The sequence below is a fragment of the Coffea arabica genome, chromosome 6e (assembly GCF_036785885.1).
Source record: "Coffea arabica cultivar ET-39 chromosome 6e, Coffea Arabica ET-39 HiFi, whole genome shotgun sequence".
NCBI lineage: Eukaryota > Viridiplantae > Streptophyta > Magnoliopsida > Gentianales > Rubiaceae > Coffea > Coffea arabica.
The window spans coordinates 9,766,378-9,782,975 of NC_092321.1; the positions used below are offsets into that span (position 1 = coordinate 9,766,378).

Consider the following 16,598-nt stretch of genomic DNA (forward strand, 5'->3'; position numbering starts at 1 on the left):
AACTATCATCCATCAGATCCGTTGAGAAAAAAAAAATCCTTTTTTAATCATATAGACTAAGGGCGGAAGCCCGGTGTGCACGTGGACGTGGTCGTCCTCCGCGTGGTGGCTGTGGATTGGCTTTCTGATAATGTGGCACGATGTGATTGGTCTGAACTTTTTCCCTGCGCCTTTCCTTCCATTTGTTGACGTGGTGGCCCGGTTCCTGGTCAAACAGTCAGGCGGTTGTTTCGTAATGTCTTGTCTTCTTCTCTTTGTTGGGCTCGGAGGTTTGTTGATATTACAATTTTAGCCCTTTGATCTCAGCTATTTACATCCCGATCTTTTGTTGTATTTTTGAGTTCCTTTGTCCTTTGAGGGGTGTGTTGCTAATGTACGTTTTGTCACATCCAGTCTGCTTAGCAGCTTTTGTTGAAACGAGCAACTGCTCCAGCAACGCTACCCATCTCAGTTCCAGACGTCCTCACTGGGAGATTGGTGGCAAGTTTGGTCGTCTTCACTTCACATTCAATTTTGCTCTTCTATTCCTCTTCGTTTCTTGCTTCTTCCTTTGTTGTCAGAGAGCAGGTGAGCTGAGGGGAGTGGTTGTACCTTTGTAGAGCACCGATTGTGGTCTATCTTCTTTGTCCTTCATTTTCTTTTCCCTTTTTTGTACTTTTCCCTTTTCCAAACCACACGATTTTTCTTTTGGTCGATGGCTTTAGTCTTATCTTTTGAGCTTCCGTACATTCTCTCCCCCATTTTTTCCCTCTCTTCTGTCTTTTCTCTTCAGAAACTGATGCTCCATTACAAAAAACTCAAATCAGGTGAAATACACGATGAAAAGAAGAGAAGCCTAAATCCATGGAAGCTCGTAACAGTAATGAAGATTTCGCAATAGGATGCATACTCTCCGTCAAGACCATTCATCCAAGTATTGAACAAGACTATTGACAACTACTTTGCTGAGACCGAGCAGCTTGCATTTAACCCTGCCTTTGTTGTACCTGGAATATATTATTCAGATGACAAGCTGCTCCAGACTCGCATATTCGCATATGGTGATACCCAGCGTCACCGTCTTGGCCCGAACTATATGCAGCTTCCAGTAAATGCTCCCAAGTGTGCTCATCACAACAATCACTATGATGATTTCATGAACTTCATGCACCGGGATGAAGAGGTACTGATCCCTCTTTTGGTAATAATGAACCGCAAATTATGCCTCGTTCTTTAATTTGGTCTTCATTTTGAGGACATCCTACTTGTTCTTTATCCCAGTTAGTTTCCTGGTTCAAGTCAGCATTTAAGGTTACTTTTTATGTGATTTAGTAAATATAATTATCTATGACCGGTTGCTGGTATAAAGTAACTTTTCATTAGATACCATTTTTGTGACATGAGGTGGTTGTGAATATAAACTTGGTGGTTGATATGAAAACTTGTAGATGTCACCGACCGATGGATCGATGCTCTTCATTTTTATGTACTGTGAAAAAGGGAATTCTATGTGTGAAATAAATAGATTATGAAGAATTAGTGGATAAATAAGAGTTGAGTAGAAAGCTATCTTATTACATATTGTCATGACTCAAGGCATAGAGGACAGTTTGAAAAATGAAAAAATGCCAGAAGTAGTACCCATTCCGTTTTTCCAACTTTGTTGTGTAATTGCTTTACAATAAAATCACTTCAGTTTTTTTTTTTTTGGCTTCGGGACTTTGTGAATGGGAGTTAAAATGGGCTTATCTTATGCTTAGTTGTACTACACTTTTTTGTTCAATGTTTTTTCAGTTCGGTTATTTCCCTTCAAGGTTCAATCCTATTCGTCATGCTGCGAGGCATCCCTTCCCCTCTGCTGTCCTGAGAGGAAAGCGTGACAGGGTGAGTTTCTACGAGTAGATTTGCTTACTTTCAGGCTCTTGCTGTTGTTTGAATCTAGATAAAGGAACTATGGAAAAAAATTGATGACTTTACTCAGTTAATCAAATCTGGGGAAATCGGTTGTTTTAATAACTTCATCTTGGGATTTGAAGAATATATGATACATAATCTTTGCTTCTCTCCTTCCCCCCCTCCCTCTATCGATTTCTCCCAGTTCTCCCTCTTGTTCTTCTTCATCTCCCTCCCTCCCTTCCTCGAGTGATTATAGCTAATTTTTTCTATTTTTTTGCCATTTTTTTTGCCATCTTCTTGGCAGAAAACAATCAATTTTTCCCTCCTCTTTCATGTCTTTTTCAGAAACAGCGAGAAAGGGAAGTTCAATATTTCGTCCCGACTATCTATGCGAATTTGTGGAATACAGATATGGTAATTTTTCTTCCCCTTTCTGTCTGTGATTAATGTATTTGTTTCATTTCAGTTTTATCATTCATTTTTTATTTTTAGTTCCAAGAAAAACTTTTAATATGATCTAAGATAGTGAATAATTGATGATTAGCTAGCTTTTAGATAGTTATTTACTTTATATTTTGTACCTACTAGGTTTTTATTGTTCCTGCTTAGATATAAACTTTCTCTAGCACACCAAGTTGGATCCGATCCATATTCTATCTGTTTGTTTCAATTTCTGCATTTCCTCATTCAATCTGTTTGTGTCTACTTAGATATAAACTTTCTCTAGGACACCAAGCTGGATCCATATTCTTTCTGTTTGTTTCTACTTCTGCATTTCCTCATTCTTATGGTTTTTATTGCTGAAGCATTTCCTCAATTTCGAACAGTCTTTTAGAGAAATGGTTGCAATGTGCTTGGTCAAAGACTTAAAAAAGAGGAATCGTGCGAAAAAACTCTCTGCTGACTTACCTCCGTTGTGGAATCGTGTCAAGGCAAATTTGAGTGTACGTCATTTTAATGGTACTATTATGGAACTGCTAACCATCATTTTATTTTCTAATGGTTTACCTACTAAAAAATTGCAGCTTAAGGATGCTGCAGAACTAGCTTTGAAGAAAATGCCTTCAGCTGAATAGGAAGCATTGTCACAGGTCTGGGACATCAGAAGAATTTACTGGCTGTTTGATCTTTTTCATTCTGAGCTGTCAAAGCTCTTTTACTCTTTGAAAGGGATTTCTACATTTAAAACAGTGGTATTTTTTCAGGCAAAAATAACAAAAGATGCAAATATTTAAGTGCTGACCTCCTATTTTCTTAACATCTTTTTTCTTTCTTCTTTTTTTCCTTTTAGGTTTCTTATTAGTTTGCTTTCATCTGATGTAGGTGCAAGTTTGGAGATTTTGTCTTGGATCACTAACTTTGCATCATTTTTTTTTCGTTTTTATTGTTCAGTTCTATGTTTAGCTTCTTTGTTACATGTGTTGTGCTGCTTTGGTTTCTTGCTCTTCACATTATCCTCAGCCTCCTCTTGCCTACTGCTACTGTTCCTTCAAAAAACAGGTATTCGTTCTTTACCTCCTTTTTTTCTTTCTTATTTTTTCTCCGGTGACATGTTATAGCTGTGATAGTTGATGTGAAACATTTTTTCTGATTCTCTTTTATCCTGCATGCTACTTCATGTTTATCCTACAGGGTGGTTTACATGTCTTGCATTTCAATTTTTTCCTGCTTCCTAAGATTTGGTGGAACTACATATATGGGCAAACATAGAGAATGGAAAGAAATGAACTTTATCTGTGATGCCTTCTTCAGATGAAGATGCGTCAGAAAAATTCTGAATTGAGAAGACATGACTATAGAGTTCCAGAAAGAAAACAATATCGCGCTAACCACAGTTTAAATGATAAAATTAGTGAAACTGATTCCTGTATACAACAAGGGAATATGCTTATTATACACTAAGGGAAAAGTTGTTTTAAATCTTGATTCAGTTCACAATAAGGGAAAGCTGCAGACAGTAAGGAAAACAGATTTAAAGTTCGTCCTCAATTTTGTTTTGAACTTGGTATTTTTTTTTTCCCCATATGTTTTTTATCTCAAGTATACATAATTTGCTTTTAGTGAACTCTAGACAAAGATTAATACGGCACAAGTATCGTCATCGATCAACCAGATTTTGTTCAAAACTTACCTGAAGGTGTGTGCTTCTATCAAGTAGTTACCAAACAAAAAAACTATAAATTTGTAAGTTTGGGGTATTTTTCATTTCGTTCTAGCCATTCATATTATATCACGTTCATAATTTTGTCTAAACAACAACAGAAAGTTCCAAGATTTGTCGGATACTTCATACATAGTGACCTGACGCCTTCAATTACTTCGAGAACTGGAAGGAAAACAATGACAATTGCAATGCGTGGGAGGCAGTTTGCAGATAGCTGGGATATCATTCTGATTGAGCATCAGTTGTAGCCTGGAGAAACATTAGTCTTCGTTCCTGATAAAAGAAGTTCCACCTACATTTTCCTCACCTTTGATAAGGATGGTGTAGATGGTCAATTCCCATGGTATAACATGTTCTAACTGTACTCCATAATAAGGAATACAACAACTTTGATGTATCTAAGTAAATATCTTCCTCGGATTGTGTTTGTTATTCTTTACCAATTGATATAAGCATTGCATTTTCGATGTATTTGTTTGTTTCTTTTCAATGTACTCTATGAGGCTTGCTAAATAAGACGTTCTTGCTTTCTAAGGCATATCATTGGTCCATTGCAACTTAAAACTTATCTAATGCATAACATTTGTATACTGTAATCAGGTTGACCTTTTCTTTTCATTTGAAAACTCCAACCTTTAGTGTCAACATTTTATATATAGTATTTGTCGATGCCATTAAATCTTGGGCATGCTCAAACTTTAGTGTCAACTTGAATAATTTACGTAGATTATATGAACTCTTACGTTGGGCATGTATACCACCGCGCTGTGCGCGGTGTTACCACCTAGTCATATATATATATACAACGAGAAAGGTAGCTTTGCATGTATTTCAGAGAAGTTAGTAGTGTTTCTTTTTTTCATCAAATCTATGTGTTGCATGGTAAGTACATGGATTACTCTGGCTTTTACTATGTACCTAACAATGCAATAATTAGTTTTAAAAACTAAATAGTTCACAGAAAGAAGCAAGTTTCAGTTATCCTTTATGTGTTGTTCTTGAAGTATCATGGACTAAAGAGCTTGTGAAATTTCACATTTTCTAGTGCCTTGAATTAAGATACAATAGAAATTTAAAATATAGAGTCGTTGATTATTGAACCCAAATTTAACAAGAAAAAAAATGTTGTGCATCCATTCCAATATCCAGAATAACTCTTTCTTTTTTGCAGTTCCTTTTTGTATAGAACTCTTTGACCTAAGTGCAAGATAGGCCTTTCAAATTGTGTCAAAAAACTGCATATACAGGTTGCATGTTAGGATAAAAAAGTCCCCAATTTTGCTCTATACCAGAGGGCTTTTGATTTTCATTAAACATGGCAAAGATAAACCCTTCAATATAAGCCCCAGGCCTCTTAGGTGTGCCACCCATATTCAACACATGCTGCATAAAGTTCCTGTTGTATGTAGATGCAAGTTCTGGGGTTGTGAAACCTCCATTCCCAGCAGAAGGCCATCCGCTCTCAGAAACTGCCACTCCTACGTTATTTACTCCCTGTTTCTCCATTGCCCAATAAAATGAATCTACCGTAGCATCAAATAAGTTATGATAACTCAGATTTCCATCAACAACCACTGGATCTTTTGCAGTGAAAAGAGCATAATCTAGGCGAACTTGGTCTGGATCCGATGCATAGGCGAAGTAAGGGTACACATTGGCCATCAATGGAGACCCTTTGATTGATAGAAAGCTCAACACATCTGCAAGTGCACCCTTTGTCTCAGGTGAGAATTGACCAGCTGAAGGAGGATAGGAAACTCCCAACACCATCGTAGCGACCGCGGTGGTCACGGTTATACCATTTAGATTGTGGTCATTCAGAACAGCCTGAAGATTACTCATGGCAGGGGCGACATCGTTGGCAAACTCTCCTGGGATTGCTTCATTTCCAACAGAAATGAATGAAAATGTAATGTTACTGAGATAAGGCAGCACATTTGTTGTAAACCACGATTCTGCTCCCTCAGTACTTGTGGCTATACTCGGTATATCTTCATTCTTTAACCCTAATGCGACGTCAATGCCACTGCCCTTCAATGCTTCTAGAGCGTCAGGATTTGGATCAAATAGCCTTAGTTTGCCGATGTTATATTTCTTGTAAAGGCTAATCACATCGGTAGCAGAAGGTAGATTGTTGGCTACCATTCCATAACAAACGCCGATGCCTATTTTGTCTCCAACAATCACCATTGGGCTATGCATAATGATCATCATCATCATGCCAACAACAAGGAACATTCTTAGGGATGCCATAGTTTGAGCCCTCAAATGCATCCTGTGCATTTCTCCTACTTGGAATGATCTAACAAACTAATTTTAATCAGTCACAACTGATACTCCTTTGGGTTCAATTCCCAAAGGAAACAATTCAGGTACCACTAAAGCATAAGGATCGATAACTTTATATCACATAAATCTCAAAAAGTACGGAGAAATTTCAATTCTGAAGATATGACATGTGCACAAGAATATATACTAGTTATTGCGCATATTATATAGGATAGTTTGCTTGTGAAATTGACCATGATATATATATATGTAGAACCAAGAATCGTAGAACAGAGAGCTAATGCTGTATGAATGGGAGTTGAGACGTGGGTCGAATTAATGACTCTCAACATGCGTGAAGCAGATTTTTGCAATCCTTCTACTTTAATAACTAAGTAATGTTCTTCAGGCAACGTAGTAAATCACGAATTGCATGGCATGCAATACTACGAATGAAGATGAATCTTGGAGGGAGGAATGTCCTTGATTCATAATCTCGCCCTTTATTCTAGCAGATGCACCTGATCTTGGAGTAGTTATGAACGTTTTCCTCTGCTAACTCCTAACAGTGTATATTAAGTAAATCCACAGAACTTTGTGTCCCGGTTTAGTGAAAAAGTGCTTTAGAATTTCTTTTTATTTATACATTTACACGGTAACAAATAAAGCGAAAGATTTGAACAAAAGGCGCAAGATATCAGTAGAAATTGATGACCAAAAAAAAAAAAACAGATTAATGTTTGTAGTATTCGTCCTTGCTCGCAAATTAATGTCACTAGCAATTACTACAAAAGCACGCCAGTTTTAATAACGAAAAGAACAATGGTATCAGTATACAAAATTCACAAAATATTGAACCTCGCAGCATATATATTACGGTTTCATACTCAAAAAGCACCTTTTTGAAGATTCAGTAAATAAAAATTAGGTTGTTATGAAATAATGATAAGATGTGGATGTCCGTTGATATTCTCTAGATGTGGCTGTCCGTTGATATTCTCAAGAAGGATTACAAGATGAAGATGTCCGTTTGCATTCTCAAGATGATAGTCACATGTATTCTCCCTAGATTCATTGGTATATTGGATGAACTCATTTATGGATGTACTTGATGTACTAAATTCATGTATTTGTATTTAATAAGGTTCATGTACCTTTGATCTTGGATCACCTATATATAGGGGTGTATCCTACTTCCTTTGTAACCTTGTAACATTGAAACCTGGAAGTACTTTGATCAGTAAAATATAATAATATTCTATCTCTCACTCTACTATTTCAATCCCTACTTTGGGAGTTTATTTTATTAGTTTCACAACACGTTATCAGCACGAGTCTCTACCTTGAGTTAAGGAGAAGCACGAGTCTCTACTTTGAGCGAAGGAAAAGCACGAGACGCTGTCAAGGTTCTGCCCGAATAACTTTTGACTACTTATCGAGGTAATATTCTTTCCTACGAATCTAGTGCATAGTCTTATGGCTAATCTCACAAAACAAGAGTTCGTACCTCTTGATATTTCTGGAAAAAATTATTTATCGTGGGTATTGGATGTTGAAATTCATCTTGAGGCAATGGGTCTTGGTAATACTATTGTTGATGAGAATGATGCCTCAAACCAAGACCGTGTTAAGGCCATGATTTTCCTTCGTCGTCATTTAGATGAAGGACTAAAAGTAGAATATCTTACTGTCAAAGATCCTCTTGTCCTTTGGCGAGATTTGAAAGAAAGATTCGACCACCTGAAGTTGGTCGTTCTTCCAAAGGCCCGATATGATTGGTTCCACTTACGACTACAAGATTTCAAATCTGTCAACGAATATAATTCAGCCATGTTCAGAATTACTTCTCAATTATCATTGTGTGGCGAAAAAATCACTGATGAAAATATGTTAGAGAAACATTCTCTACTTTTCATGTCTCTAATATGCTCCTGCAGCAGCAATATAGAGAGAGAGGATTTAAAAAATATTCTGAACTTATTGCATGTCTTCTGTTGGCTGAACAAAATAATGAATTACTGCTGAAAAATCATGAGTCCCGACCAACTGGTGCAAGTCCATTCCCTGAAGCGAATGTGACTCAATTTCAAAATTCTGGTCGAGGTCGTGGACGTGGCCGTAGAGGTGGCCGTGGAAGAAGCCGTGGACGTGGCCGTGGCCGTGGACGTGATCATAGTAGATTTGTGTCTCGTGAAAATTATAGCCGTGGCAAGCAACAAAATATTTCTCAAGAGAGAGAAAATGACTACGATCCGAAAGAAGGAGAAAAGAAAGTTTATGAAGAAAAATGCTACCGATGTGGTATGGAAGGTCACTGGTCCCGTACCTGTCGTACGGCTAAACATCTTGTTGACCTCTATCAAGCATCATTGAAAAAGAAGGACAAAGATGTCGAGACAAATTTTATCGACCAAAAGAATGCTTATGATGATGATGATGCTGACATGACACACCTGGATATTGCCGATTTCTTTGAGCATCCTGAAGATGCAAAATGATCATATATTTAATATTTGTCTAGATGTTTGATATATTGTTAGTTTTGCAGGATTGTCCATTACTTTGGTATGTTGTTTGATATGTTGTTAGTTTTATCAATTTACTTTGCATATGTCTATTCTCGTATCTTTTATCAATATTTAGTTTCATTTATTTTCTTCCTGAAGAAGAAATGGATGCCAAATGTTTGGGATCAAATAATGGTGATGATAACATTTGTCTCGTTAATAGTGCTTCTGCGCACACTATATTGACAAATAAAAGATATTTTTCTTCTTTGGAGATGGGAGAGACAAATTTAATACCATCAGTGGTAGTGCAAAATTAATTGAGGGCTCTGGAAGAGTCACTCTATTTTTCCTGAAGGAACCAAAATTGTCGTAAATAATGCACTACTCTCTCCCAACACTCGAAGAAATTTATTAAAGATATCCGTTGAGATGGATATCAAATTGAGACACTGAATGAGATAATAATAAAAATCAAGTCAGATGAAAGTTGATTATATCATATTAATCATTCGAGGGTGTAATGGTTATCGATATAGTTATCTTTATTCTCATTTGATTTATAATCATCACATGCAGTAAACCAGAAGTTTACTGATCCCAATGAATATATGATTTGGCAAAAGTGAGAATATTTGAATGTCGACAAGTATTTATACATACCCCCTTTATATTATACATGGCTCCAAAAGAAATTTATGTCGGATATGCATCACCTTTTACGATTAAATATCGTAAAATATTGATGAATGATCTATTGATGAGTGATCTATCCCGACATTAGGGGGAGGAAAAGATCAACCGAAAGGAAATCATCTGAACAATTGGATTTCCTCGATCCTCATACAAAACAATTTATGTGAACTAGAAAGGAAATCATCTGAACAATTGGATTTCCTCGATCCTCATACAAAACAATTTATGTGAACTAGAAAGGAAATCATCTGAACAATTGGATTTCCTCGATCCTCATACAAAACAATGTATGTGAACTAGAAGTTCAAGAAATTCTTCATTTGAAGAAAATTATATTTATCGACTCCAAAAGAGTTATTAAATCAACTATTCCTGCAGGAAATACTCTTGTTAAAATTGATGTCCCTGAAGGACATGTACAAGTGCTACAAATAAAGGCCGGCCTACCTATATAAGGTATACATTGATTTCAAATATCTCCGGAGATTAAATAAATGTCATGACAAAATTTAACCTCCTGAAGAGGTCGCTCCTGAAGAGCCAGCTCCCGAAGAGCCAGCTCCTGAAGAGAATGAAATTATAGAAAAGTTAATTGGAGCCTAATGAAATGTAGCACTTGATATTATAGAAGTTGATGAGGATCATGAATCTAGATCAGTTGATGAATGTCGGCATAGAAATGATTGACCAAAATGAAGAGGCCAATACAATCTGAATAAGATTCACTGGCTAAAAGAAATGTTTTTGGGCCTGTAGTCCAAACGCCTGAAGGTGTCAAGCCAGTTGGATATAAATGGATTTTTGTGAGAAAAATGAATGAAAAGAATGAAATAGTGAGATATAAAACAAGACTTGTAGCCCAAGGCTTTTCACAAAGGTCTGGATTTGATTATGATGAAACGTATTCACCTGTAATGGATACGATCACATTTAGATATTTTGTGAGTATTGCAGTGCATGAAAAACTTGATATGCGTCTGATGGACGTTGTCTGAAGCATGTAAATCAAATCCTAGATATATGTATTCTATTAGAATACAAAAGTCTTTGTATGGGCTCAAGCAATCTGGACGTATGTGGTATAACCGCCTCAATGAATGTTTAACTAAAGAAGGTTATACCAATGACCCAATATGTCCATGTGTTTTTATCAAGAGAAATGGGTCAAATTTTGTGATTATTGCGATATATGTTAATGATCTCAATTTGATTGGAACTCCTGAAGAGATCCAAAAGGCTGTCGAATATTTGAAGAAAGAATTTGAGATCAAAGAGTTTGGAAAGACAAAATTCTGCCTTGATTTACAAATTGAGCATTTAGAGAGTAAAATTTTTATCCACCAACCTACTTATACCCAGAAGGTATTAAAGCGATTTCGTCTGGATAAAGCACATACATTAAGTACCCCAATGGTCATCAGATTATTGAATCCTAATAAGGATCCCCTTAGGCCACAAGAGGAACATGAAGAGATACTTGGTCCTGAAGTACCATATCTCAGTGCATTTGGTGCGCTTATTATCTTGCTAATTGTACAAGACCAGATATATCATTTGCTGTGAATTTATTAGCAAGATTTAATTCCTCGCCTACAAGACGACATTGGAATGAAGAATGGTGAGATTGATGTGCTACAAATCCGATCGGATAATAATTTGGCAGATTTGTTTACCAAGGCTTTGCTGACTGCTACGTTTGGGAAACTGGTGAAGAATATTGGTATGCGTCGGCTAAAAGATCTCATATAATGTTTGCATCAGGGGGAGAATTTATTACACAAGAATAGTGTACTCTTTTTCCTTCACTAGGGTTTTTATCCCATTGGGTTTTTTCCTAGTAAGGTTTTAACGAGGCATATTCTTTGTGTCATGGACATCCAAGGGGGAGTGTTATGAAATAATGATAAGATGTGGATGTCCGTTGATATTCTCTAGATGTGGCTGTCCGTTGATATTTTCAAGAAGGATTACAAGATGAAGATGTCCGTTTGCATTCTCAAGATGATAGTCACATGTATTCTCCCTAGATTCATTGGTATATTGGATGAACTCATTTATGGATGTACTTGATGTACTAAATTCATGTATTTGTATTTAATAAGGTTCATGTACCTTTGATTTTGGATCACCTATATATAGGGGTGTATCCTACTTCCTTTGTAACATTGTAACATTGAAACCTGGAAGTACTTTGATCAGTAAAATATAATAATATTCTATCTCTCACTCTACTATTTCAATCCCTACTTTGGGAGTTTATTTTATTAGTTTCACAACAGTTGGGTAATAATCAAATTTAAATCTAGAAGTTTGCAAATTTAGGTAAGGTAGTACTTTATATCATTCATCAACTACTGACTATAGAATATCTTAGGGCTTGTTTGGAATGTGAATTTTTGTAATAAAATTTTAGGAATATTGTGTTTATACTTTTTTTTTAAATTACCTCATTATGTGACATATATCACGTGTTATAGTAAGTTCTTTTTATAAAAATTCCAAAAAAATTACAATCCAACTGGGACCTTAGAATCCAAAATTCTCGATGGATTTCAGAAGATAAATTCCTTACACGGCAATTAGCTTTCGTTCCAAGATTCACTGGGTACGTTATTCCTTTCTTCTTCTTTTTTTCTTCTCTTTTATAAACAGGAAGGAAATGGATAACAAATTGATGCTATAATTATACCAGTTATAAATACATACTGAACAAAGGATTTCGAAAGAGAATTTGGGTTATTCTGGAGAGAACCAATTTAACTAGTTAAGAAAAAGGATATATTACAGAATTATTATATACCATCATTGAACCAAGATATTATCATATAAACATGCAAATTCTGGAAGCAAAATGTTGATCCATGCGAAAATGCATTCTTAAAGATAGAAACATAAAAAAATGACGACATACTAATTTTTTTCAGCAGCATAGGTCAATGCAAATGTATATACTTCTCGTAAGATGGTTCTCTTGTTAAATTCTCGGTGATATTTAGTTAGCCTCTTCTGCTGCACATACAATAAAGATTTTACTCGTCAGAATAAGATTTGGGCTGTTTAGAAAGACCCTAATCCTAGACTAGGCGAATAAAGTGGTGATATATAAGATGAGAAAATGACCCTAATCCTTGTTTTCTTGTTCTTTTTCTCCATCCTGCCCCGGTTTGTCAAAGACATAGCTTGCAAGTTGCAATCTTCACTCGCGTTTTTTAGCAATGCTATTCTTTTTACCTTCAGATTATACATTATCTCATTAAGGAGGATGAATGGTTCACTTTTAATAATAGGATTAGATCCAATTGATGCTTCCTTATATTCATGGTAAGGTCTGATGTGCTGACAGTATGGCAATCATGGTTCAAAGTCGCGGTCGCGGCCCGGAACGTTCCACATCGGTCTCAGCATATCGGTCGCGGTCTCAGTGAGACGCAAATTTTAAAGTATTTAATATTCTAAAAATTGTTAATAATATAAAAAAAGTATGCTAAACAAAAATAATAAAAAATAGCAAAAGAAATGGCCGAGTCAATCCGTTGCGGTGTAACTCGGTTGATTTCTCGTCTTGACTCGGGATAACTCGGAGTGACTCGGTGTGACTCGGCCGAGTCAATCCGTCGCGGTGACGTCTCGGCCGATTTCTCGGCGAGTCAAGTATCTCGGTATCGTTTCGTCATGATATCGTATCGGTAGGGGCCGAGACGGTGACGACTCGGCCGAGACTTCGAACCATGTTTGTAACCACGGTTACAATGGAATGAACAAGAAATAAAAATGCTCAACAATGTTTCTACTTATTAAGAATTTACCTGGTATCCATCATCACGAACGGTTTGTGGGGCTCATTCTGGTTAGATCTCTGTATTCTAGTCTTCGTGACAGAATTCGAATGAGAAATTGTCAGTTTCTTGGGGTTTTCTTTTGCCAGTCTATCTAGCATGTTGGCAATACGTGAAAGAAGTTCAAACTTTTAGGAATAGCACGTCCAGATGATTCGAAATCCTCAATGCCAAAGATTTTTTGTTTGCTTTCTACAATGTCATGATGATTCTTAATGAAACTTGTCCTTTGCTTCCAATGTAGCAAAGCTATCATGCTAGCTTGCATATCAGAGCTTTTGCATTATTAATTTAAGGAGAATACCCTGGCCTCTATGGTGTTCCATCTTTCTACCCATGAAGCTTTGATGAATTCTTCAAGGATGCTGAATCCGATGATTCTCTGCAAACATTTATTCATGTAAAAGTAATATTCAACTGCAGAAGTAATTTATCACTGGATCGTAATTTTGGTGATTCCTTATCGCTTCAATTTCCATGGAAAAGAGCCTGATTCTCAAAATTGCAGTAATTGTCTACTGGCACTTATGTTGCTATAATTCCTTAACCATCACTTCACTCCTGTGTTATAAAATTCACTCAATTGTGTTCGTAGTCAACTTTTTCTTCCCTTTCATAACTCACAGTTTTTTGTATGAGTGTTTCGATAAATGGACTCTGCGAAAACACTTCAAAAGCCGGCAACTTTTGAAGTGCTCCGCAGCACTTAACTACTAAACCCCCCAAACCCCCCCAAGCGATGTGGGAACTTAACCCCACAGGGTGCCCCGCTGCTAAGAGATAAAGACCCCCCAGACTCAACTTTTTCTTCCGTTAAGGTGAAAAGTGTCTGTCTTCTGCCGACGCGATTTTACAAGCAGAAACCTTATCCTTTGGGGGTGTCTAATCATCCTCAACAATGCCGCAAAGGATAGGGAAGTTACCAGGTCCATACATTTATACACGGCTGTTGGCTAACTTAATATGAAATGACAAGACGGGCCTGCAAAAACTCACTTTTGGCTGTCAAATGTCTTCTTCTACCTTGGGTGATCATGGACCACAGTGCAAGATTTTTTTCATCTTTAAACTCTCATTTTGATGGAGAGTCCTTCAAAATTTGATAGAAACTGTGTACTGTTTGGTTCATAAGACATTTTCTCATGTGCCTGAGACTAATAATTTCCAATCAGAATATTTTGCAAGTATGTGTTAGCTGACCAAACTATCACCATCTTTTGTCCAAAACCGCAAAAAGAGATCATTTAAGGGGCAGTTTGCCAAGAACTACAGAGAAAAATCTGTTTCTGTCAAATGAATTGATCACAAACTAAAGTAACAACTACTGACATAGTGCCCAATGCCTTTGCTAGTAAGGAGCAAGGACTACAATCATCATAATTGCATTCTCTGTAGCGTTTCTTAGGTGCACGGCCATCTATAAACCAAAATGAAGACACTTCTACTGTTGGAAATAAAATAACGGCCATCTATAAATCATCGTTAATCTACATCGGCGTGCATTAATCTCCTTGATTTCACTGTTATAAGGAAGCCTATTATGCCAAAAGACTGCTGTTAAATTACTATAATTATGCCACAAGTAGAAACTCCTAGTCCATTTGGAACCTTATAAAGAGCAATCTAGCTCATTTTCTTCCCTTGGATTCTTTTTGCATTTACAGAATATGCTTCTCAATCCTAGCCAATTCCAAACAAAAAGGGACAATTTGTATTTGTCGATTGAGAACGTACTCAATCACATGCATGACAACCCATAATATGTCCTTTCTTTCGTCAAATTTTGCATGCATGTGAAATGCTTCAAGGCATATCCCCAATGGTCCAGAAATATCCATGCCATCACAGTCTTATAAATTCAGCATACATTCTCAACATCACAATTCTCCACCACTTAATCACATATCCACATTCCTCTCTTGTTAAACTCAATAGCTAGCAGAAATGTTGATACAAGCCCTCTTTATCTTTTCACTCCTTGTTGCCTCAACTCAAGCTTTAGACTTCTGCGTAGCGGATCCTTCATTGCCTGTTGGACCTGCAGGTTACTCTTGCAAGAACACTGCTGAAGTCACAGTTGATGATTTTATTTTCAGCTTAGCAGCTCCTGGCAACACTTCTAACATCATTTCTGCGGCAGTAACCCCTGCTTTTCCACCCACGTTCCCTGGTGTGAATGGTCTTGGCATTTCAATTGCCCGTCTGGATTTCGCTGTGGGTGGTGTTATCCCATTTCACACGCACCCTGGAGGATCTGAAATCCTTGTTGTCATACAGGGGCAGCTCTGTGCTGGCTTCATTTCTTCATTGGAGAATAAAGTCTATTTCAAAACTCTTGTAAAAGGAGATGTGATGGTATTCCCACGAGGGTTGCTGCATTTCCAGTTTAATTCCGGGAAGAGTCCTGCTCTAGCTTTTGCTAGCTTTAGTAGTCCTAACCCTGGTCTTCAAGTCACTGACTATGCATTCTTCAAGAATGATTTGCCAACTGAAATTGTTGCCAAAACCACTTTCCTTGACATTCCACAAATCAAGAAGCTCAAAGCAATCCTTGGTGGCACCAATTAGATTACCGTGAAGTTGTTTAGACGGAATTTGGAGTCAGTCAATTAGTTCGTTCTTTCACAAAGCTGTGATCCATTTTATGTTGCTCCTCTGTTTTGCAGTTCAAGTACTTTTGTTTTAAGGTCAGGATTGAAGTCTCTAAATAATGAGAATGAGTTAGTGGAGTAGTTATCCGCAGTTCAGTCTCCGGTGGTATTTCAGCTGTCCTAATGATGGCTTTTCTCGTATTTCCTCTTGTTGTCAATCTGAAACTCTCATGCCGAAATCTGCCTGTTCTGGAAATGAAATTAAATGTGATGTTGTCGTAAATGAATTCGGGATTGAAGGAGTACATTTGATTTTTATGCAAGTATATTCACGCTGTGCTCTTCTTCATGCTAGGCCTTTCTTGTTTTCCTTTTGCGCCCCTAATGTTCTCAACTATTCCGATTTTGCACCCTTAGCATTTTTTTACCTTAACCAAGACCATTTGCAATGTCCCTTTTGCCCATCAAATACACATTAAAATACTTATATAGAAGGACGAACTTGTAAAAGTCACATATCTTCTTTCATCCTTTCGTACTCAAAACTCCCAAACGTAGCACAGGAGGACCTAACAAGTTCTCTTCTTTTGTTGCCCAACTTGTACTTAATCTTCCTTCTTTTCTTGCCTAAATTTTGCAAACCAGGCTTAAAATTTGCCAA

At 36.9% G+C, this 16,598-nt stretch overlaps 4 protein-coding genes across 14 annotated transcripts; 3 read left to right on the forward strand and 1 right to left on the reverse strand.

Moving 5' to 3' along the window:
- Positions 1 to 334: 334 nt before the first annotated feature.
- On the forward strand, positions 335 to 4,510 carry LOC113695059 (catalase-like). 11 transcript variants are annotated; one of them, XR_011816895.1, is made up of 7 exons: positions 336 to 1,162; positions 1,774 to 1,863; positions 2,221 to 2,289; positions 2,703 to 2,819; positions 2,901 to 3,375; positions 3,937 to 4,012; positions 4,138 to 4,510. XR_011816895.1 is itself a non-coding variant. In XM_072055103.1 (6 exons), the coding sequence occupies exons 1-5, from the start codon at positions 1,076 to 1,078 to the stop codon at positions 2,949 to 2,951; spliced, it is 414 nt and encodes a 137-aa protein (XP_071911204.1). In that variant the 5' UTR covers positions 336 to 1,075; the 3' UTR covers positions 2,952 to 2,966; positions 3,199 to 4,510. The 11 variants fall into 11 exon arrangements, 5 of the variants coding, with proteins under 5 accessions (XP_071911206.1, XP_071911204.1, XP_071911205.1 ...); XR_011816897.1 differs by having other exon boundaries at positions 2,901 to 2,966; positions 3,268 to 3,375; positions 3,937 to 4,510; XR_011816898.1 differs by lacking the exon at positions 3,937 to 4,012 and having other exon boundaries at positions 2,901 to 2,966; positions 3,268 to 3,375.
- Positions 4,511 to 5,266: 756 nt separating this feature from the next.
- Positions 5,267 to 6,322, reverse strand: LOC113696326 (probable glucan endo-1,3-beta-glucosidase BG4). The gene has a single exon (XM_027215753.1). It carries the CDS (start codon positions 6,320 to 6,322, stop codon positions 5,267 to 5,269), a length of 1,056 nt encoding a protein of 351 aa, XP_027071554.1.
- A 1,557-nt stretch (positions 6,323 to 7,879) lies between these two features.
- LOC113696331 (uncharacterized) lies at positions 7,880 to 8,805 on the forward strand. The gene is made up of 2 exons (XM_027215759.2): positions 7,880 to 8,056; positions 8,245 to 8,805. Exons 1-2 carry the CDS (start codon positions 7,880 to 7,882, stop codon positions 8,803 to 8,805), a joined length of 738 nt encoding a protein of 245 aa, XP_027071560.2.
- A 6,413-nt stretch (positions 8,806 to 15,218) lies between these two features.
- Positions 15,219 to 16,220, forward strand: LOC113694491 (auxin-binding protein ABP20-like). The gene has a single exon (XM_027213307.2). The coding sequence runs from the start codon at positions 15,291 to 15,293 to the stop codon at positions 15,912 to 15,914; it is 624 nt and encodes a 207-aa protein (XP_027069108.1). The 5' UTR covers positions 15,219 to 15,290; the 3' UTR covers positions 15,915 to 16,220.
- Positions 16,221 to 16,598: the final 378 nt, after the last annotated feature.